This window comes from Drechmeria coniospora, chromosome 02 (assembly GCF_001625195.1).
Source record: "Drechmeria coniospora strain ARSEF 6962 chromosome 02, whole genome shotgun sequence".
Taxonomy (NCBI): domain Eukaryota; kingdom Fungi; phylum Ascomycota; class Sordariomycetes; order Hypocreales; family Ophiocordycipitaceae; genus Drechmeria; species Drechmeria coniospora.
The window spans coordinates 2989814-3013217 of NC_054390.1; the positions used below are offsets into that span (position 1 = coordinate 2989814).

A 23404-nucleotide genomic window follows, 5' to 3' on the forward strand; every position below is an offset into this window, starting at 1 on the left:
TTCAACAATAAAGTGGCAGCCCGGGCCGCAAAGTCAAGGCCAGCAACCTCGTGGCCACGATGAGAGTAACGATATCGACTGTAAGCACTTGATGCCAAACCCGGCCGCCACTCGAGCGTATTGCCACTGGGTACTTGATGCCCTTTTAAAGATCTATTTTGTACGCCAAAGGGCGAGTTTTCCGGCTCTGCAGCTGGTTGAGGGTATCGTCAACAAGGCTTAATCTGTTGATAACATCAATCGTCAAGGGACTTTATTCTGATGTACAGAAGTTCCTTTAGTTATCAACTGGTGATCTATCCATAGATTTCTAGCGATTTGCCCGTTCTGACGTCATCAGACTTTGCAGCTTTGCAACGGAAACGCGGAGTCTTAATAAAGTGTCGGCATTTTAGCTCACAAGTCTCCATGTCTCAATCCACAAGAGGGTATCGTTATATGCTCTTAATCTTCTTTACTGACGAGCATCGCTAGATTCCACGAGACTCGAGGCAACGAGCACAGCGACCACCTAGGAGCGCTGCTCTTGTACTTGTGTAGCCTACTTGCAGAGGGCTTCCTTCCATAGGATCTTTGAATGTATCGGCAAAAACAAGGCCGTCACGATTCGACCCGTTTTGGCACACCTGCCGAACCATGTCGTGGAAACAAGTCGCTGCTTTTTGGCAACGTCTCGCACCGTCAACTTGTGAAACACGGCGCGGGCGACTCCGTGGATACCGCTGATGTGAGCCTCTGGGTCACGGCTGACGACGACTGATTGCTGTCGAGACGACCATGGGACATCATTTCAGCCTGTTGCGCACAGCCGATGCCATCCTGAGCGAGTCGTGTCTCTTGCAGACAACTCGTAGGTCTCCTCACGATGCGCTTTTCCTTCCCGCTTCCCCCTCTTTGAAGAATGCCGAACAGGTGTGGAGAACTAATAGCCTCTGACTTGCTTGGTCGCCGTTGCTGCTCCGTGCTCAACGCTCAGTATCCAATGCTCAGTGTTCAATGCTCGATATTCATGCTCCATGCTCTCTGGTCGATGGTTAGTCCGCCCACATGCGTGGGTCGCCGTGCTTTAGGGAGGCATGGCGGGGTCTGAACCCGCAGCGATTGTTGCCCAGCCAGACGTCGAATCCAGACTTGCGGAGCCAGGAAGCGAGCGGCTGGTTGTCGTCGCAACAGTAGGCGCCGGAGCTCTGCAGCAGACCGTGGATGAGAAGCACGGCATACTTGGCCCCCTTGTCGACTCTGAGCTGGTTTCTGCCACTTCGAGACAGGTTCGGTCCCTTTTGACTTTCGGCAGCTCCATCCGGGACCTTGCACTCCTTGGGGTCGTTAGACGTGCCAAAGCTCGATGATGTATCCGTCCTCGGTCTCTACGCTGCATTCTTCCACGTCGAGGCCAACTCGGCGTGCGTAGTATTCAGCATCGCAGAGTATCGGATCCGGCCCGCCCACGGTTGGTAGATGCTCGCTCTCGGTGGCCGCATCGGTGGCCGCATCGTCTGCCCCAGGCCTGCCGACAGACCTGTTGCGATGCCAGGCCTGCTCCCGGAGCTTTCGAACGCCAGCCTGCCGAACTTGGTCGTGGAAAAAAAGTGGCTGCTTTTTGGCGACGTCACGCACCGTCAACTTGTGAAACGCGGCGCGGGCGACTCCACGGACACCGCCGACGAGAGCGCCGAGGACACGCTTTCTTTTTCCTCTCGCATGCATGCTGGGATGGGTCCCCTTATTTTCTGGTTCCCGGCGTCGGATACGATTGGGTGGGCGGATGCCCTTCTTTGGCTTCTCCCCATCTCGAGCTGTGTCCGCAGTCGTGTCATTCGGCTCGTTGTCCTTGTTATGGAGCTTCCCCTCCGGATCCTTGCCGAAGTCGTCGAGTTTGTGCCGCTCATGCTGTGGCACACCGGACAGACAACCGCCGTCTTCCATGAACACGGGAGGGATCTGAGTGGTGAAAGTGTCTCTCTGGGCCACGACTGACGACGACTGATTGCTGCCCATTTGATCATGGGACAGCTTTTCAGCCTGTTGCCCACAGCCGATGCCACCCTGAGCGAGTGCTCTCTCTTGCAGAAAACTCGTGGGTTCTCCTCGGGATATATTCCCCCTTCCCGCTTCCCTCTCTCGATGAAAGACGAAGAGATGGGGAGAATTAAAAGCCTCTGACTTGCTTGGTCGCCGTTGCTGCTCCGTGTTCCGTGCCCACGCTGAGTGTCCATCGCTCAGTGTTCGATGCTCGATATACATGCTCCATGTTGCATGCTCGACGATTAGGTCTCGACGCCATGGACGGACAAAGCACGACCGGTGCTTGATGATAACGAAGGCGAGCTGCCATCATGTGCGTGGGGTACACATACTGTGCAAATCCAAACCTATCCTAGATCGAACGAAGGAATGTCTCGGCAGCGACCCCATGATGGTTATGGGGCCCTTGGCAGGGAGTTGCAATGAGGAGGGTCCGTATGATGGATGGGGACAATACATTGGGCGAGTCAGCATGTGATGGGCCTGAAGGCGTTTGATGCGAAGCATGACGAAGTTTGTTTGCCGTACGGACAATGGCGGTAGGTTAAGAGCTGGGGGACAGAGAAATACCCCGTGACTGACGAAGACGTGCCTTCCAGGTAGTGAGTGTACTGCGGCACTACTTGCACCTCCAGTATATCTACAGTACTTACAGTATATACGGAGTATACTATTGCGTACTCGCTGTAGGTGCCTAGTGTTCGGTACGGAGTATGTACCTAGTACAGTAGGCCTTGCTACTAGTAGTGAGGAATACAGGCGTGGTGCGGCGGCGCTGGACGCTACAGCTGGACGTCATTGGCAACCATGCTATCAGATCAGACAACTCCGCGTACTGTATAGTACAACAAGCACATGCAACTACTTTCTTCGTACATTGGTATTATGTACCTACTATATTAGGTACTTGAGAAATTAATAGGAACCTAGTAGCTATACAAGCAAGTACAGTGAGTTGTCCCGGTTGGAGCAGTTGGCGGCTTTCTTCGGTACCAGTGCACCTACTGTCCTCACAGTGCGCTTACATGGACATGCACATGTGCAATACTTGCTTGTACTGTAACAGCACTGTAATGGTGGGTGTGGCTTCCTCGGCACGGAGTACTCCGTGCAGATAGTAGGGTACCTGCATACCAAGGCACCTGCAAGTACCGAGTACTCCGTACGGCTAGTACTATTGATAGCCGTTTTGTACCAGCGACTCGGGTTTTGGTAGGCCCAGGAGGACCTAAGTAGGTGCAGTACGACGAACCTAGCGCTACGTACCTAGTAGGGACACCAACGCCTACGGTACAGTTGGTGCGAGCAAGTACTCGTACAGCATTCTTGGTAGGTACCCAAGTATCCCGTAGCACTCGGCGGGTACTCCAAAAGACCTGGGCAGGCTGTGAAATACCAAAGCCGAGGCTCTGAGCCTCGACCAACCGAAATTCCTGGCACGTCCCGTCGAACCCTCAACCGGGACTTCTGCCGATGCAACTCTGCTGCAGCTCAACCCGAGAACATGCACAAAGCCGTCCCTGCCGAGTAGCCGTTGCTCCTTTGGTTTCCTGTCCAGAAGTCGCCATGAGCCCGTCGCCGCTGGCCGCTTAACCTTCCATCGACTCAGTCGCTCCTCAGCCTCCCATCGACATGGCCGCGTCGGCACCGGCCTCGCACAAGAAACGGGGTCGCAGGCGGAGGCTGGACAAGCCTGCCATCTCCTCCAGGCTCATCCTCGATGACCGCATCAAGAGCGACGTCGGCACCTTCTCCGAGGACCTCTTCGCCGACCTGTTCCCTTACCTTGCCGACGGTACGTCTCGCGAGCCCTCCGTCGAGCTGCTCGACTGCCGTTGCCGCCGCTGACCTCGGTGGCTGCTTCCAGCCGTCGACGATGAAAAACCGGACAGGATACATCACGTTGCCATCTCGCCGTGGACGCCGAACGCGACGCCGACCGAGACCGCTTGGTCGGTCGTTCCCGTCGTCCGCTCGGCCTCGCTGGCCCACTCGACCGTCCAGTTCTCGCCCTCGTCCCCGGCCCTTCAGAGCTTCGCCGTCACATTGCAGCACGTCGCACCGTCGAAGCTGTCCAGCCACAGCCGCAGCGGCATCGAAATTCTCGTCCTCGACGTGGCACCCGTGCCTCTCGACACCGTCTTCGTGAGCATCGAGAGCGAATCGACCAAGCGGCTCGAGAAGGGTGAGGGGACCTTTTACCGCGACCATCCCACGACCCCCCGACCGAGGGCGACGAAGCACGAGACGCCCGACGAGCGGCTGGCGACGGCCATCAGATCATCGCTGGCCAGTCTCCGCGTCGTCCACGCCGGAGACTTGTTTCCCTTGCCGCTCGCCCCGCACCCCGTCACCCACGTGCCGCCGAAGCCGGGCAGGATCGTGCTCTGCGAGCCCGTCGCCCAGGGAATCCTCACCGACGCGACCGAAATCGTCCTCATGCGCGGAAGGGTTCACGCCAGACATGCTCGGAGCCAGGCTTCCATGGCGGCGAACCATCGGATGCACCATGACGAGGAGGATGGCAACACCGACCAGTTCTTCTCCGCCGCCGAGGAGCGCTACCGCACCGATGCGCGAGCCGACGAGACCGAGATCGTCACCGAGACGGACACGGACACGTCCGACCCGGACCAGGCCGACGATCTTTCCGACGACTCCATGGATGACATGATTTCTCTGCAGGCGCCGTCGCTCCCGCCCACCAGTGTCAGCGCCCTGGGAACGATGCAGCCGGGCACGCCGATGACCATGGGAACCATGCGCGGACGCAAGACGAACGGCGCCACGACCCCCGGCTCGGTGTTTTCCAACTTCACCTCCGCCACCGCTCGGCCGGACCGTTCGCGAGGGAGGCTGTTCAAGGTCCAGGGGCTTCTCCGGCCCTTGCCCGCCGACCTCCTTCACCCCAAGCCCTCGGCGGACGAGGACGAGGAAGCGAGAGTCTACGTCGACATGTCCTCCCTGTCCAAGATTGCTTGCTTCTCCGGCGACTGGGCCCACGTCGAGGTGGCCGATGAGCCGCCCCTGAACGGCTTCGGTGCCTTTGGACTCGGGAGCTTCGGTCAACCGGAGACGGAGACGTCCAACTGGCGTCCGGTTCGCGTCTACGGCCTGCCCGAAGGGTACTCCCCCCGTCCCGTGACTCGCATCCCGAGCTCGCGCGCTGGAGAGCGGAAGATGTCCTTTTTCGAATCCCAGGTCCAGCGGCCGACAAGTCCTACCGTCTACGCCTCACCCATCCTGCTCGCCAACCTCGAGAACGCGACGCACCTCCGCATCTCGGCGCTGAAGAAGGCAGCCTACCAGGGAAAGGGCACGCTGCCCCGGTTCACGAGCGCATCGCATCCACCCTACGCCAAGGACATTGCCATCCACCACATCCGCACGCCCATCTCTGCCGAGCGAGCCTATCAAACGGCTGTCTTGGGCGGCTTGAAGCGACACTTTGCGCAGAGAACGCGGCTCGTGCGGACCGGTGACCTCATCGCCGTTCCCGTCGACTCGCAGCTGGGCCGCGCCCTCCAGGAAAAGCCCGGCGGCGGTTCCGAGGTTGACGACGTCATGGCCTTGACGGCCGAAGGCGACGGCAAAGGGCAGGCCTCGACGCGCATCGACGGCGTCGCCTGGTTCAAGGTCGGACACATACGGATACAAAAAGCCGACGAGGACGAAGATGGCACGGCCGAGGCTTTTTGGGGCACCATTGCCTGCATCGACAGTTCCACCGTCGGCATGCACGGATCCGGCTTCGAGACGAGCCGGATACCCGCCGGCATACAGAGCACCTGGCCGTATTACCTAGGCTTGAAGAAGGCACCGAGACGACATTCCGACGTGGCATCGCCAACCTTGTCGGATGCGAAACCGCACCACCTTTCTCCTCTCCGGCGAAAGCTTAGGGAGCTCTTGGCGGCGGCCACGAGCCAGAGAGCAGTTCGTCTCAAGATGCCCCCGATGGCCATCCTGATCACGTCTACCCATCGAAACATTGGAAAGTCCACGCTTGCCGTGACCGCCTGCGCCGACATTGGGCTGCACACGTACGCGATTGACGCCTACGACATTCTCAGCGAGGGTGGTGGCAGCGGCGGCGACGTGAAGACGGAGGGCTTCTTGAGAACCCGAGCGGACCGTGCCGTGAGCTGCGGTCCGGATTGCTGCGCCCTTCTCCTCCAACACATCGAGGCGCTCACGGCGGAACGGATCGAGTCGACGTTGAAGGAGATCCTGGAGGAGACTCGGGTGCTCATCGCGACAACCAACGACGTTGACCAGGTGCCCGACGGCGTCAGGGGCCTCTTCACCCACGAGTTGGAGCTCGGTGCCCCTGACGAAGCGGAGCGAGAGGCCATTCTTCAAACGGTCATCGATGATCGAGGCATCACCCTTGAGCCGTCGATGGACCTGAATTCGATCGCGCTGAAGACGGCCGCGTTGGTTGCCGGTGACTTGGTTGACGTTGTCGAGCGAGCTTCCATTGCTCAGCAGGCTCGGCTGGAAAAGCTGTCGTCCACGGCCGGCGGCGGCGGCGCTTTGGTGACGGTCAGGGACGTGCAGGTCGCGGGGGGGCCCTTGGCACGGAGCCTGACCGCGGCCGACTTTGAGGTGGCAGTCGAGGCGGCCCGCAAGAACTTTTCGGATTCGATCGGTGCGCCCAAGATCCCCAACGTCACCTGGGACGACGTCGGAGGCCTGAGCAACGTCAAGGAGGCGGTGACGGAGACGATACAGCTGCCGCTGGAGAGGCCGGAGCTGTTCGCCAAGGGCATGAAGAAGCGGTCCGGCATTCTGTTCTACGGCCCCCCCGGAACGGGCAAAACGCTGCTGGCCAAGGCCATCGCGACCGAGTACAGCCTCAACTTTTTCAGCGTCAAGGGGCCCGAGCTCCTCAACATGTACATTGGCGAGTCGGAAGCCAACGTGCGCCGCGTCTTCCAGCGAGCGCGCGATGCCCGACCCTGCGTCGTCTTCTTTGACGAGCTCGACTCGGTCGCGCCGAAGAGAGGCAACCAAGGCGACAGCGGCGGCGTCATGGACCGCATCGTCTCGCAACTCCTGGCCGAGCTGGATGGCATGTCGGGTGGCGAGGACGCCGGGGGCGTGTTCGTCATCGGCGCGACGAACAGACCTGATCTGTTGGATCCCGCGCTGCTCCGTCCCGGACGATTCGACAAGATGCTGTACCTCGGCGTGTCCGACACGCATGAGAAGCAGCGAACCATCCTCGAGGCACTGACCCGAAAGTGAGTCCTCCGCCTCCTCCAAACCGCTCACCACGCAGCCATGCCTGCGTGCCGTGTTGTGTGTATCGCGTGCTGATGCGACGTCGCAGGTTCACGCTGCACCCATCCGTCTCCCTCAAGACGGTGGCCGAGAGCTTACCGTTCACCTACACCGGTGCCGACTTTTACGCCCTCTGCAGCGATGCCATGCTCAAAGCGGTCACGCGGCAGGCGGCCGGCGTGGATGCGAAGGTCAAGGCGATCAACGCCGAACGGGGTGACGAGCTGCACCCAATATCGACGGCGTACTACTTTGACCACTACGCCACGGCCGACGACATTGCCGTCATGGTCACCGAAGCCGACTTTGCCGCCGCCCACGAGGAACTGATCCCTAGCGTCAGCGTTGGCGAGCTCGCCCACTACGAAAGGGTACGCGCCTCCTTTGAGGGTGTCGGGGAGACGACGAGCGGGACGCGGACGCAGTCGCTGAGCAACGGCTCGGCGACTGCTGCGTTGCGGCGCAAACCAGTGGCCCCGCCATCTCCATCACAGCCTCCGCTGAAGAGCACGGTGAGCAGCTCGGTCGGATCAAGACCCTCCTCGAACGGCAAGGGAAAGGGAAAGGGAAAGGGAAAGGGAAAGGGCAAGGGAAAGGGCAAGGGAAAGGGAGTTGCGCTGAACAGCGACGACGAGTTTGAAGACTCGGACGGCGACGAACAGTTGGACAGCGGTGGTCATGCGGTCAATGGCCGGTCCAAGGGCAAAGGCAAGGCGGCGACGGGGTTTCAAGAAGGGACGGCTAGCGACGATGATGGTCTGTATTAGACTCGATGCCCGTCCTCTCTGGGAGGGGGTGACGAGGATACACCAACCCCCCTCCCCCGTCCGTTGCGACATGTGCGACGTTTATGGAGGCTCAATTCTCTTTTTACGTTTCACTGCTTCACAGAGCATCGACTAGAGGTTACAATTCACGGCGCTACATAGTTTGCTGCATACTGTTCAAACCCGTGGAGGGTATGCGCTACATAGTTTGCTGAATACTTTTCAAACCCGCGGAGGGTATGATTCAATGGCCCGAAACGAATGGCGCTACATAGTTTGCTGAGTACTGTTCAAACCCGTCGAGGGTATCATGCAATGGCCCGAAACGAATGGCGCTGCATAGTTTGCTAATACTGTTCAGACCCGTCGAGGGTATGATGCAATGGCCCGAAACGAATGGCGCTTCGCAATAAAATATTGTCGTCGGGTCATGACAAATGACCATCAATCGTCCTGCTTGCTCTCGGGCGGCGGTTGTTTCCGAGCTGCCATGTCTCATATTCATCATCGGCTTGATGGACCTCATCTCACTTCTCATCGCCCGACCCTTGCTTCTCCTTGTCCGCCGGAATATCTGGTTTCATTCCCACCGTGGCCTCTGGTGTCGTTCCCGCCATGGCTTCTATGTTTTTGTCCACTGTGGCCTCTGGCTTCTTGTCCGCTGCGGCCTCTGGTTTCTTGTCCGCTGTAGCCTCTGGTTTCTTATCCACTGTGGCCTCTGGCTTCTTGTCCGCTGTAGATTCTGGCTTCTTGTCCGCTGTGGCCTCTGGTTTCTTGTCCGCTGTGACCTCTGGTTTCTTGTCCGCTGCGGATTCCGGTTTCTTGTCCACAGTAGCCTCTGGTTTCGTCTCCGCCGTAGCCTCCGTCGTAGCCTCCGCCTTCTTTTCGACTACAATCTCCGGTTTCGTTTCCGCCATAGTCTCCGGCTGCTTTTCCACCATGGTCTTCGGTTCCTTTTCCGCCGTAGTCTCCGGTTTCGTTTCCACCATAGTCTCTGGTTTCTTTTCCGCCGTTGGATTCGGTGCTTTTCCCACCGCAGCCTCCGGGTTCTTGTCCACCGTCGTCTCTGGCCTCCGTTCCACCGTAGTCTCCGCTTTCTTCTCCGCCGTAGCTTCCGCCTTCTTCTCCACGATCGTCTCCAGCACACTTTCCGCCATCGCCTCTGACTTCTTGACCACCGTGACTTCCGCCATCGCCTCTGACTTCTTGACCACCGTGACTTCCGGCTTCGCATCCGGGGGCTGCTTCATCTCGGTCGTCGTCTCAGACGCCACGCCACCGTCTTTGAGGCTGACGGCCGCCAATTGCTCCGTGACGTCACCGGAGCCAGCGGAGGCAGGCCAACGGCCGCTGATCGGGCTCTGGACGCTTTCCCCCGCGAGCTCTCGGTTCTGCTCTGGACCGTCCTTCCAGGTGCCGCTGGTCGGGGACTGCAGGGTGCCGAGTCCAAGGTTGGTCGTAGCCGTCGACGACACCTCGGAAGGCTTTGCAGGCGCGGCATCGGCAGAGGTGGAGGCAGGTGGGGATGTCGGGGGGGCCGCGGTCGCGGCGTCGGTCTTCTTGCCGTGGACCTTTTCGCGCAGGCTTTTCAGGCGAAGGTCCTTGGCCTTTTGCGCTGCTTCGTCGGCGACGGACCGCATCGGGTTGGGGGCGAGGGTGGCGGGGCTCGGCGGAGCCTTGGCCTTGCTCTCCGGTTCGGAAGACTTGGTGACGGCCGTCGTGCCGGACGGCGGCGGCGGTGCGGCGGGCGCGGCCGGGGCAGACCCGGTCTTGGACGCCGCGACGACGGTGGCGGCGGCGGCGGCCTTGTTAGATTTGATTTGCTGCTTCAGCTTGGACGGCTCGGGGGGCTTGTCGTTGATGGAGGGGATGGTGAATTCATCGTAGTGGATCTTGACGTGCAGCTTCAGCTCGCCGTACTCGTTCCAGTCTTCGATCTCGACGAGGTCCTAGCGACAGCGTGTGAGGGATTGGCGTTTGGCACGGACAAGGTGCGGGGAGGGCAGGGGAGGGGGGCTGGGTTGACGCACGCCGACGACCAAGCCCTCCTGGATGAGGCCGGGCAGCTTCCGGAGGCGTCCACTCTCGTCCTTGCCGGCACGACGACCCCAGAGCATGCGGGCCTTGTCATCGGTGGCGATGTCGACGGCTTTGAACGGCACGCGGTTGGCGCGGAGGATGGTCTCGAGCCGCGAGGTCGCCGTGACGATGTGCGAGGAGCCGGCGGTGAGGGAGGTGACGAGGAAGAGGGCCGGGTCGGTGGAGAGGGTCGTCATGGCGGAGTCGGGATGAACATGGACCCGTGCGTCTGGTAGGTGTGTGCGTCTGCGTAGGTGTGTGCGTCTGTGTCTGCGTCTGCCTCTGCCTCTGCCTCTGCGTGTGTGGTGTGCAGCCCAATGGCGAGCTGATGGTATGGAGGAGCGGAAATGAGGTTGTGATGCAACGAGTAAGTCGAGACGAGTGTCCTCAGGCCTGCGAATCCAGCATGGGCCCTCACTGGCAGCGGCGGGGGCGGGGAGGGGCCCGCTAGCCGTGAATCGGCGATGGGCAGAATCCATGGCGGTGTAGCGGGCGACGCAGCAGCCTGCCGAGCGCGGTGGACGGACAATGGCATAAACGAGAGGGAAAGAAGAAGAAAAGCGAGCGGCATGTGAGTGGCATGTGTAGAGATGACGCACGAGCACGCCGTACGCCGGGCACATGGGAAAAGTGCCCGAGGGTGAGGACGACAGGCCGTGGCGTGGCAGTGAGAGGGTACTGATGAAGGTGAACCGTCAGTACGTGCAGGACGGAGTAATGGCACTGCTAGAGGTGCAGATACCAGTACGGCACTGTACCGAGTGCTGGACGCAGTGCCAGACGTGGTACATGCATCTAGCACGAACTGTACTGTTTTCTGGTCGTACACATACGGTGCTGCATGTACATTGACCTGCTCGGACGCCGCCGCGCCCGTGCTAGCACATGTACACTGTACGCCACTCGCTGCTCCCGGCACGCGTGTCCTTACTGTGCAGCCAGTACATGTACTTGTCGACCGCGGCACCCACTGTACATGCATGTACCGTCGCTAGGTAGCTATCAGATAGCATGGCATGACTTCTGTACAGTGGAGGAACGGTCATGTCCAGAGCAATACGTATGTCTTGGATGCCATCACGCCATGCCATGCAGCAGCAGTGCAATGGACGGACGATTTCACTCACCTCGCCGGATGGCCGTGGGCGGACAGCCGAGACGATTTTTCATCAAGGGCACATGCACCCGTGATGATGGTGCGTGCTTGTGTAATGATGAAGATGCATTACAATGAATATACAATTGTTGATTTTGCAGCCGGGGATGCTGATCAAATGGCCAGATCAACGGGTGTCCACAACAACTTGCGAGCAAGCATTCGTCAGCACCTGTTGCCCTTGTCCTGTTGCCCTTGTCCTGTTGCCCTTGTCCTTGGTCTGCCCGGCGGCCCTGTGTTGGGCCCTTTGACTTGGACCATCCATCCTCCAAGCGTCGGGCGACACCGCTGCCGTTTGCACGGAGTGGTGTGCTTGTACGCAAAGGGAGCCGCCATGCATCAGCGGGACCTGCCGTGCCGCGAGTCTCGGCGTACTTGCGTGGGCACGCATCTCATGGCTGTATTTCTGTTTCGTTTATTGTCACGCCGCGAGTTTGCCGGCACAGCGGAGGCCCCGAGCGGGCCTGTCGTCCGCACGCATCGGATGTCGGTAAGCCATGGTCGGGGGCTCACCATCAGGTGTCCCCGATCATGTTCGTCTCGCCCACGTCACTGCATCTTTTCAGCGCTCCCTGGACTCCATGCACAGGCAAGTGTGTCGAGGTGCCTTGCCCGCCTGCCCGTGAACAGCCCGGCCCTTGCTCGACGTGGAGCCCTCGCAAATTGCATGTCGGCGTCACTTGTCCTCGCGACGTGTTCCCTCGCCGTACTCGGTACGCCGTACCGTGCTCGGAAGTGCGTCGGCAAGTACGCATGGCATGCGTTAGTGATGAATGTAATGAACCCTTCGTCGTTGCATGAGTGTAGTCGTAGACGCGACACGCACATGGACCATGCGGGGATGCAAGAGCGACCGTGCCGGTCCCGTCCTGCAGGTACGACCCACCCCTTGTGTGGCCACTCGGAGGCTTGCGTGCAGGTACAGTACACACCACCACGACGGTGGCTGCGACCAATCACCGCTCGTGCCTGAACTGCCGGTGCGCCCCATCCGCGCGCCAGTTGGACCGGCGCAGAGGCAAGCAGGTACATCGATACTTGCGAGTACTTGTGCTCGTTCGCGAGCCCGTGCCGAATGCCCTCTTGGTAGGCACACGATCATGACGCCGGCGAAGCGCATCATGTACCTGCTCGTACTGTACACGCAGAGTGGAACGGCGCGCGCTCCCCACCCCGGAGTGGCGCACCAGCCACGAAGAGCCAGCCGACGACGGATGGTCAGGCGCCCTGCGGCGCAGCGGATGGCGTTCGATTGGTGCCTCGAAGCGCCCGTTTATGGCGGCCGATGCGCCCCGAAGGCCCTCGTTAGCCTCCATGCACCACCTTGCCTTGGGCTTGCCGCTCACCATCCATCCCCGCCTACGCCCCTCGACCCCTCCCGAACTCGGCGATGCATGCATCCATGTGCATTGCATTTCTTCTCGAAAGACTTTTCCCGCCGCCCTACTCAGCATGCGTCCGGTGTCGTGTCGTGACGCGGCCGACGGGACGACCGGGGCGCTGGCCGGTCCGGCGGCAAACGACGATAAGTTGACGGGCCCCTCCGCTCGCCCCCGTCGGTCGTCGTCGTCCACGCTCCTTGTTGCCTTTCCCAGTCCTCACGATCCCTGTTATTTGCTCGCTTCCGTCGCTGCCTCTGCACACGCCGCTCCTTTTGCACTTGGATTCTCCCTCGCCGTTGCGTCTCTCGCTCGAGCGACCGTCGACAGCCTCCCCGCCTGCCGCCGCTCACCATCCAGACGCGTACGCAAGCCGTCGACAAGATGCAGTCCGCTGCCCTCCTCGCCCTCGTGGCCGCCGTCGCCTCGGCCTCTCCCTACGCTCCCTTCCCTCGCGTGATGACGACGGAGAGGACGACGACTTCGTCGAGGTCGACGACAACCACCGTCACCATCTCCATGTGCCGGCCGAACGCCATCTACTGCCCGCTCAAGGCCGAGGCCGAGGCCACGCCGGCCGTCGCCCCCGTCGCCGCCGTCGTCGAGCCCAGCACGACGCCGGCCTCGCCAGCGCCCAAGTCCCCAGCTGTCGACAAGGCATTCGTCGGCGAGGCTCAACCGACGCCTGCCGCCGGCGAGACGGACAACTCGATTTCCGACGAGATTGACTGCCCGGCGGCCGACGTCGAGGACGACGACACGCCGGCGGACAAGACGAGCGGCACAGTTTCCGACAAGGCGGACAGCAGCATGGTTACCGGCGGCGAGACGAACAAGACACCTGTCGACGGCGAGATGGACCAAACAACCGTCGATGGCGAGAGGCCCAACACCGCTGTCGGCGTCGACGCGAGCAACGGGGTTGACGACGACTCGGACAGCCCCGAGGACGCCAACAGCCCCGAGGACGCCGACGGCCCCGAGGACGCCGACAGCCCCTCCTCCTCTGATGCTCACGATGTCGACTCCACCGGCCCGAGTGACGGCGATTCCCGGGCCGCGGCCAAGAACTCGACCACGCCGGTGGGTCCCGCCGGCACCGGCACCGGCACCGGTTCTCGAACGGCAAACGTGCCCTCGCGCAACGGAACCTCCAATCAGCCTCCCGTGGCTCCCACCACCGGTGCTGCCGCTCGCTTTCAAGCCCAGACGGGCGTCATCGGTGCCGCCCTCGTCGCCGCCGCCCTCGCCTTTGCCTGCTAAGGGGCCTCACGTGGTTTTTTTTTTCTTTTTCTTCTTCTTCTTCTACTTCAACTAATATGCGTCTTTCCCTGAAGACCATGTTCCTTTTCATTCTCGGCAAAGGAAGATTGCTGTTTATTCTCGGGGAAGGAAGATTGATGATTTTTTTTTTTTTTCATTTTCAATTGATAATGGTAAATATATTTTGATGGGTTGGCTTCGTCACCGGCGGCCAACGCACGTCGATGGCGGAACCAGGAGTTGGACTCCAACTGCGGGGTGCATCGCGGCGTACGAGCGAGCTCCCATTGTCTCGGAACCCACGTCTCGTTCAGGCACGGAATGGCGCCTCGCCGGCTGGGGTCCAGGCATTTGGCATGTGTTGAATGATAATCAAGACACGAAACGAATAGAGTATGCGTCAAGTCGTGAATGAGCTGGCTTCCTTCGGCCGTGTTTCGTCTCCGCCTGGTACCGATCGCAGTTTGGTGACGGCAGCGTCAGGAAAATGTCCCCTTTCCGAATGAACGCAAGGCGTTGGGCCTGGGCCGTGATGGCCGTGACGGCGATGCTGTGTTTCTGTGCAGGCCTCGCGATGCCAATGACGATGCAAGCTTGGCCCGAACGTCGGCCGTGTTTCGAGCAACCCATCTCGCATTTCTCCGCATGTGGGAACTTTTGTCGCCGCGTGCGTCCATGCGGCGCCGACGGCATCGTAAGCTTTGGCAAGGCGAGAGAGGGCAGCCGATGTGCAAATTTGCGGTACCATTCTTCCGTCGCCCTCTTGCTCCCCGTCGGGGCTCGTGGTGCCAGGCTCGCCTCGAACCGGGCCAACGACTCCGGCGAGCATTCGGGCGATCGTCCTGGTCTCCGAAATACGTCACGCATCGCACCCTCGGCGTGCCATGCGTCGGCCGTGCTCGTCTCGGTCTCCAAAGTACGTCAGGCATCGCGTCCTCGGCGTCCCATGCGTCGGCCGTGCTCGTCTCGGGGGCCAAGGCTCACCAGACCCGGACGTCCAGGCAGACTAGGCTGGCTTGACCTCGTCATCCCGTCGGAACGGCCCGGCAAAGGACCTGACCGCGTTGGGAAGATGGCAAGCCCTGGGTCGCGGCGACGAGATGGGCCGGCACACATGCCTCGCGGCGTACAGTGGCGACGAGATGGGCCGGCACACATGACTCGAATCGGCGCGGGTTGGCCTCCGTCTTGGCCTACCGGTGGGACGCGGAAAGGATCTCAAAGGCATTCGGGAAAGGGCGCCGTGGCACGGAGTAGTAGGGAGAAATGCGCGTCGGAAAGCGTACGCTTCTGGCTTCGCACCTGTCATGGCGACGGGACGTGCAACAGGGGCCTCCAGTTTCTGCGTCCAGGAATCACCGAGGCGGCAGAAAGGAGCGGTGGGGGATTTCCAGCACGGGTACGGAGTACGAGTAGGTACAGGTACGGAGTACGAGTAGGTACAGGTACGGAGTATGAGTAGGTACAGGTACGGAGTACAAGTGGGCACAGGCACGTAGTACGAGTAGCTACAGGTACGGAGTACAAGTACAGTAGGTTCAGGTACGACTCCTCAAGTGAGCATGTACTGTAATTATTACGGCACATGAATAGTGGTGGTGCTCGGCACAATGCGGTGAGGCAAGCAATAATACAGGCGAGTACGGAGTCAGTAAGGTCTAGTACAGTTGGGGGGGGAGTATTTACCCACCTTCAGGTACCATTTTCTATTAGGTTATATCGGGCTAGGAACGTGGTACCTAAGGGTGGGCAAATACCTTCTGCCACATACAGTAAGTACTTACCTAAGTACTACTCCTAGTTGCACTGTACTTGTAGTCCGTAGTTGCACTGTACTTGCACCTGTACTCTGTAGTTGCACTGTACTTGCACTGTACTTGCACTGTACTTGCACCTGTAATCCGTAGTTGCACTGTACTTGCACCTCTACTCCGTAGCTGCACTGTACTTGCACTACAGCCAGTATCATTACCTGCTGTACTCCGTACGGCTACGGACATGCTCGTATGAACATGTGCTGTACACCTACTTACTTCTGTGGACATGAGAGCGGCTAGCTGTTGAGTACTCCCCAAGTACTTGTACTTGCGAGCGGAACGTAGCACGGCGGATGACGTCTACAACAACTCAACGGTTGAGCCGGCTCGCGAGGGTATTCGTCCCGTAGGAGTAAGTACATGCACAGTACGCACTCAACGTGCTAGTATTGATACCGCACGAATAATTACTTGCAGTACATGCACATGTAAGAAAGTGTACTTGCTGCACAGCACAGCAAGGCATCACCTATATTGTTCTGCAGCGTGCAACGGTATGAACTAATGGCCATCCATTTGTCAAATCCGACCCTGAAAACTCCGCACGCCATGACGGGCTATGGCTACGTTACATGGGCATTTTTTTTGGTGTGCTCCTTTGGTGTACACCTACAGCAACAGCAAGGCAAGTGTGTGCACGCGTACTTGCAGTACTGTACACTGGAGGCACGCATAGCACACGTCCTTGTGCGGCAAGTACTTGCAGGTAATGTACAAGTACTTTGGTTTGATCTGATAAATGTCCCCAAGTAATGCCGCATTCATGCGAGTACTTGATTACTCGGTCGCATCTTGCAGTACAAGCAGACTTTCATCTACAGTAGCTGCACTTGGGAAGGACAACACGAGTCATGGACGACCAGAGCGACTGTTTTTTTTCATTTTTCGTCACTCGCATCGGCTCATGGGCGACGACGGTGGACGGCACGACCAGTGCTATAATTACGTACTGTACTGTACCTAGCAGTTACGTACTGACTTGCTTGCAAGCAATACTTGGTAGGGGTCAGCACATGTGCTGCAAGGAAGTACTGTGAGTACTAACTTAGTACTGTAGCACGCACTTGGGTGCAGCGCATTGCCAGTCGGTACCTACTGCAACTACTAGGTACAGCAAGTACTAGGTGTAGGTGGTAATCGTGGGTGCAGCCAGTACCTACCGCAAGTACTAGATGTGGGTAGTAATAGTGGGTGTGGTCAGTACCTACGGAGTACTGCAACTGCAGTAAGAACTAGGTGGTAATGGTGGGTGTACCGAGTACATGCACCGGTACTGTCGCATAGGCGAGTGCTAGTGCGTCCTATACAAGTACCTAGTATTACCTACGTCTCGACGATGGACGTTAACATCAGGGAGCTCTGCACCATTCGCAGCCGGCCTCTCACGCGAGCCTTGTTGCCCTCGTGTTGATATCGTTACTCTTTTAAGCCCCAGGGCCCGACATAAGTTGATCCTCCCCAATCGGCTAGTCCTACAGCCGCAGGAGGGCTAGCAGCGACAGAGCCTCGGCACCTTCGAGTGCCAGCAACCCTTAGCGTAGCTGCGCATCCCCGTAAGGACCTTTTGAGGAAGCAATTTCCGGCATACGAGGGTGGAAAAGTCTGTGCTTGTGGCGGCGACGGCGTGCAACTTTTGCCGCGACCGCACCTCGGCGCGTCGAGCACATGGCGTGCATCGCCACGTGTGCGCGCGTCTGCCGCAGCTTGCCGGGGCTTGCCTTGTTATTGTCGCCCGCCGCGGCAGGCGGTCTGGCCGAAACCTGGCTCGCCAGCAGCCGAAACAACCGGCGTCGGGAACGCCAGCCTCGGCAGTTCGGGCCATTCGTTTGTGCCGCCGAAATTGCTGCGGACGATGGGCGGGAGGATGGACGGAAGCGGGGCGCACCGGGAATGGGAGCGGCGGCTCATTGGCGGCCGCAACCGAGAGCGAGCATAATTGCATGTACTCGCGAGTACCAGGTACACTTGCAGCACCTATCCAGAACCTAGTGTCCTTGTTGTGGTATATGCGAATTCCTTCGCAAGGGTGCTAATATCTGCGTACCCCGTGCATTGCATGTATAGGAATAGTACTTGCAGCGCTATAGCACAGCACTGTACTCAAGTCCTTACTACCTATAGTGCTCGTCTATGCACGAGTGCATGTGCCATTGCTTCGCGACGAGGAAAGGGCGACGCAAGTGATGTGGAGGAGTGCCTTCCCTCTCGTGCGAGGCGCGTCCGATGCGGCGCTCCGCTCCTCCCGCCATTGGCCGGCTGCAACATTCCCATCCCCTTCCCTTCGGGTAATGAGTCGATAATGAGCCGATGGTGACGTAGGGATGCAAGTATAGCATCCGCAAGATAAGGCAGGCGCCATGGAGGGAATACGGCGTCGCAGGTGCGTGTGCAAGTGGGTGTGCCGCGTTGCGCACTTGGTCATGTAAGTAGGTACTGCGTCGAGCAATTCACGCTCGAGTATTTCTGCCACGACGGGCGAGCTGGTTGACGATGCTCATCATCGATACGTCCAGGATGGCATGATTTCATGAGGAATATAGTCATGAGGAATATAATCATCGGGAATATAGTCATCAGGAATTTAGTCAACCATGCAGGGCAGGCACGGAGCACAGTGCTTGGTTGTACCGTACATGTACATGCGCTTGCCTCTCCGTGCAAGCACACCTACAGAATCAATACCTAGGTACAGAGTATTACTTGGTAACGAGATGCAGATACTCCACCCCTATTTTTCAATACAATTATTGCTAGTGTTGCGTCAAGTCGGTCGACTCTAGGTGTGCGCTTGCGCGGCTGCGACTGCAAACAAGAGTCTCCAAGTGTATTGCGGCTCGAGAAGGAGTCGGCATTCGCGTCCGCCAGACGAGCATCCCCCGTCGCAGGCCGTCCACGCCAACATCCCATGCCCGTTTCCGTTTTATTTCCGCTTCGCAGCAGGCGCCTGCTTCGCCCAAAGGGGAAACGCCGGTACCGACGCAGCGGTGCGCCGCCAGAGGAAACTACACCTAGTAGGTAACAAGTACGGAGTACATGAAGCGGCTGGGTAATAATTATAGTGCTATGCGTACTCTGTACTAGTATACGAGTGGGCGTACAGTGCATGCTTGCAAGCACAACGTACGGCACATGCATCCACGTGTACGGCAAGTACAGTATAAAGCACAGTGCTGTGCTCCGTTGGTGCAAGTGCTGTACTTAGGTGTGCTGTACAGTACTAGGTACTTAAGCAAGCAAGTACTGCGCTGTAGTGCAAGCCTATGCAAGTACGCCTAATGTCCAAGGATCCGGACTATTACGGGGCATTACCCCGAGTCGCATCTCTCCACAATGCTTCCTCCCATGTCCCTCGAGCACTCGTCGCCCTTCTTGTTGGGGACGGAGCGGGACGAGGTCCAAATCAATCGCCTCGCGTCCCCCTTTCGAGTCCCGACGCCCTGGGCCACGCGTCGTCGCCTGTCCACGTCCGCTGTGGAGCCCGGCACCGGCGCTGGCTCCTGCGGCCGCCTGCAGAACCGACGGCTTCGACGGCCAAGGCCAAGGCTCAAGTCACCAGTGGCAGGCCCTCGTCATGACCCTCTCCAGCCATCAGCCGCAAGGCTGGCCCTTTGCCACGGCCTCGGAACAGGGCGCGCAGAGCGTCGAGTTGGAGTCTGTGAGGTACGGGCATTGGTGCGTGGTGGCGTGCGCGCACTTTTTGTTCGCCGCCGATCGTATGCCCGATGCGTCGTCGTCGTCGTCGTCGTCGTCGTCTTCGTCGTCCCTCGTACGCTGATGCCGCACATGTCCCTGCCTTCTGGCCGCCGCCGTCCTCGTCCTCCTCGGCTGCTCCTCCACCTCCTTGTTGCAAGCCGTCGGAGCCAGGTGCAGAGTCATGATCCGGCTCCCCCTCTGCTCCGTCGCTCTCCTCATCGCCGTCGTCGTTTTCTTCCGAAAACAGGTTTCCCGCCTCGTCATCAAGTTTCCCTTCGTGCCGACGACATGTGACGTCTCGTCATGCCACCGTGTGCCGCTGTAGAGCCGCATGCGCAGCCGACCGTCGTTCGAGGGAGAGGCGACGCAGCGGTCCTGCTCTGTTTCCGATGCGCCCACGACGGCGGGGGATCCGGGTTCCGAGGCATATATACGGAACGATGCATGCCGCCCGTCCGCGACCATGCCACCCACCTCGTGTCTGCTCGTCTCGCGGTACCGACTCCTGCCTGCTAGTATGTCCTTTGGCGCGATCCGCCAGCCCTTTGTCGTTGCGCGCGAGGGGCCAATGGGTGAAAGATGTCCGCTCTCCGTCGGCACCAAGTCATTCTGCTGCTGCTCGTATACTCGGTCGTGGTCTGGTGGAACGTGGGAGAAATACGGGTCGACGGCTGCTGCTCGCCAAAGGCGACGGTCCAGGTGCAGGCCGCGCTCGCCGTGAGCAACGAGAGAGATCCAACCTTTTGTCACATTTTACACATCGGCCGACCCGCCCAGAAGGGAACGGGACCAGGCTAGCAGGAGACTTGACTGGCAGCCATGTCATGTACGTGTACTCGTACGGAGTACGGTGCGCTTACTCGTCCCGACTAGGCGCCTCCTTCGTCCGTCGTGCACCCGTCGTGTGCGCCGGGGCCGTCGTCGGGTGCGGCGAGTGCTATAGGTGCACACGTATGAGCAGGCTCGTGGCCGTCGAGGAATCGACATGTAGGTGCCCATTCATGTGTCGCTCGTCTTCGTGCCGGCGACATGGCCGCACGAGGCAGGCAGACACCCATGAGCACAGCCAAGCGTGCCTGTGCATACAAGTGAGAGCCGACGACGACGACTGGCGTCGTGTGGCGCGCGTCGGAGCGTCGTCTGCCGTGGCCTTGCGGAGGTGTCATCGTCAGTCTTCGCTCTGCTCACCAACCAGGGGGCCATGATCTGTCAGGTCCCAGGGGACCGCGACCCGCTCGCTTGTGGGACTGTTGAGCAGGCCACCGCAGGCCCACCGTCCATTGTCCATGGTGCAAGAGGTCGAAGCCGCGGTGCTTGCCGCCATCGTGCACGAGTCCACGTCGAATCCTGCCGGCACCATTCAGTCTCGGGACCTGGCGTCGGCGAGTGAGAGCGATTCGGCGCTGGCCCGTACCTGTGCTGCAAAGACGGCATGCCGCTGGTGCCTTTGTTTTTCCATCATCGCTCCGGCCGTCTCCACACGCGGATGGGAGATGGGGCCATGGCAGCCAGCATGTTCCCTGACAACACCATGCTTCGTTCAGCACCTCCCGCATTCATTCGCCACCGCCATTCGTACGCCGTCTCGGGTTCCTGGCTCCTGGGTTTTCCCCAAGAACCCATCGCGAAGCGACGTCGTACCCGCCCACTCGCGGCCAACACTAGCCGACGAAGCTTCTGGGCAGTGGCATGTGCTTCGTTGCACGCTGCTTGTCGGGTTTTTGCTGGCTCACAGTGCTTGCAAGTACAGGTAGGTACCGTACTTTGGCATGCCTGTACTTTCTCACACACCTGTGCTGTATGCACTTACCAACCATGGTCTTACATGTGCATGCATGAGACTAGCAGCTGTGGAAGACGCAACGAGTATACTTGCCTAGCCGTCCAGGTGCTCGTGGGAGATTCACTCACCGTACTCCGTACAGGTACTGTACTTGCTGTAGATACGGGAAACCCTACTCCGCCAGGTCTCCGCCTTTCTGCATCGTAGTGCTGATGACCCATTTCCAAACCTCGACGGCACGAGGAGGGAGACGCGAGATGATGTCGAGCTTGGCAGGAGACTCGAGTAGGCTCGTCAACGTGATGACGGTTCGAACACGAGATGGAATGGTCCAAAGGTGAAGCCCGGGAAATTCTCAACCGGCCATCCTGATCATTTTCTGGAATCCTCCGTCCCCGTCTCGGCTGGTGGGTTATCAAAATACTCCACCGCCGACCGTTGCAATGCTAGAGGACCGCCGTCGACCTGCAGGAGGCAGAGCAGGATAAGTACGCCTAGTTTTTCACTAGCGTAGGCCCCTTGTGTAGAGTCAAAATTCGTCCTCGATTTTGCTGGTCATGAGCATGGTTGTCTGGTTGATGCCGGCATCCCGACCCAGCCTGTCGTCGATTTGGTCGCCCTTGGTGCCGCTCGCTGGCTCGAGACGAAGAAGGCGGGCCTCGACGGGCCTCGATACTGGCTAGAGATGACTTGGCGGTAGGGAGCATGAAGGTGTGAGGTGGACGGCGATGTCGCCTGTCAGGCAAGAAGTCGGAGACGAAAGCCATCCGCCCCTTCCCGTACATGTTCCTTCCTAAATCGTCCCGCCCGTTGCCCGTGAATGCATGGCCTGATGCAGCCTAAAGAGCCTCACCCGCTTCTCCCCCGAGTCTCGAACTTTTCGACGTCTCGAGCCACACGACGCGGTGCAAAGACGCCGATGGTACGGAGCGAAATCATTCTGCCTGCTGCTGATCATTCTACCTACTGCTGTTCATGCTTCTGCGGTAGCCGATTCGCCCTGCCATGGATGTTCAGCTTGCTTAGACCGAACAGGCTACGCCATCTCCCTCTCGACGTTTGGCTGCCGACGCTTGGCTGCCGACGTTTGGCTGCCGACGTTTGGCTGCACACGTTCCAAAAGCGCCCGTGGTGCACTCTCGGCACTCCCTACTTGCTTCGGCTCGCCTTTCTGTCGGCAAATTTCCACTCGAGTGGCTCCGTGCTGGTAGGGGAACGTCCTTTCGAATGTCACCAGCTCCTATATCAACGGTGGGAAAGCCACCTCGGCGAGCTACCAGATACGTAGGTAAGCCATTGCTGGTACGGATAAAGGGCTTGAATCGGTGACATCGGACCTGCTGGGGAAGTCGGTAGAAGCGAGCGCATTCGACGCCATAAGCGTGGTTGTCGTCTCGGCATGCCTCGCCCAGTTCAAAGCGCCTCTGATGGCCGCTTTCCGAGCTCGCTCTTGTGGTCCCTAGCCACTCCTTTTCCTCGGCCATTGATTTCCCACGCCGCACCGACGACGACTGTAAACCGTGGAGCAAAGGACGGCGAGCAAATCTTGTGCGGCATGCAAAATGAGGCACAGCTTACGGTCCGTCTCCTACATGCACATGTAGGCATACATGTATATTCATGTGAAGCTGGTGTGAAATACCCAAATCAGGCAAAGCGGATGGTTCGTCGCCTGCATGCATGCACAGGCACGCACACGTACATCTCCACGGAGATGTACGTAATTCGTCGTGCATTCTGGAAAGCGCTGGATGTAAATATGTGTCAAGATGATGCAGTGAACAGTTACTCCGTACGCCGTGAAAAGCACGACTACACAGAGTGTAGTTTATGCGTGTGCAAGGTTCGACGTAGACTGCATGGCGCTTTCTGGCCAGGTTGGGCCATGAACGAAGCAGATGGGCCGTAAAGGGTCGTATGAATACTCCGTACCCCCCTTTGGCCTCCTGGGCGTAGTCCCTCGGTAGACTCTCGACGTAAAGTTAAATTTGAGATTGATTTGCATCTTGCTTCCTCGGACCATTTCCAACAGGCGTTTCGGTGAAAATGAAACGAGTGTGTGGCGTCCCGTCATTCTTCAGCACCGGCGTATCAACTTTATAGAAGACCTCGGCATGACGGTTCTTGCCGCGGCGTTGATTCAGCACCGCCGTCCA

At 59.2% G+C, this 23404-nt stretch overlaps 5 protein-coding genes across 5 annotated transcripts; 2 read left to right on the forward strand and 3 right to left on the reverse strand.

The window, feature by feature from the left end:
- Positions 1-1034: 1034 nt before the first annotated feature.
- On the reverse strand, positions 1035-1998 carry DCS_03956 (uncharacterized protein; the record flags this gene model as incomplete). Its single annotated transcript, XM_040801269.1, has 2 exons — positions 1035-1316; positions 1387-1998. The coding sequence occupies 2 exons, from the start codon at positions 1996-1998 to the stop codon at positions 1035-1037; spliced, it is 894 nt and encodes a 297-aa protein (XP_040656302.1).
- Positions 1999-3657: 1659 nt separating this feature from the next.
- DCS_03957 (Peroxisomal biogenesis factor 6) lies at positions 3658-8078 on the forward strand (the record flags this gene model as incomplete). Its single annotated transcript, XM_040801270.1, has 3 exons — positions 3658-3820; positions 3893-7271; positions 7361-8078. The coding sequence occupies 3 exons, from the start codon at positions 3658-3660 to the stop codon at positions 8076-8078; spliced, it is 4260 nt and encodes a 1419-aa protein (XP_040656303.1).
- A 527-nt stretch (positions 8079-8605) lies between these two features.
- On the reverse strand, positions 8606-10354 carry DCS_03958 (uncharacterized protein; the record flags this gene model as incomplete). Its single annotated transcript, XM_040801271.1, has 2 exons — positions 8606-10027; positions 10109-10354. 2 exons carry the CDS (start codon positions 10352-10354, stop codon positions 8606-8608), a joined length of 1668 nt encoding a protein of 555 aa, XP_040656304.1.
- Positions 10355-13076: 2722 nt separating this feature from the next.
- DCS_03959 (uncharacterized protein) lies at positions 13077-13955 on the forward strand (the record flags this gene model as incomplete). The annotated part of the gene is made up of 1 exon (XM_040801272.1): positions 13077-13955. The coding sequence occupies one exon, from the start codon at positions 13077-13079 to the stop codon at positions 13953-13955; it is 879 nt and encodes a 292-aa protein (XP_040656305.1).
- Positions 13956-19360: 5405 nt separating this feature from the next.
- Positions 19361-20753, reverse strand: DCS_03960 (uncharacterized protein; the record flags this gene model as incomplete). The annotated part of the gene is made up of 4 exons (XM_040801273.1): positions 19361-20103; positions 20127-20176; positions 20552-20615; positions 20654-20753. The coding sequence occupies 4 exons, from the start codon at positions 20751-20753 to the stop codon at positions 19361-19363; spliced, it is 957 nt and encodes a 318-aa protein (XP_040656306.1).
- Positions 20754-23404: the final 2651 nt, after the last annotated feature.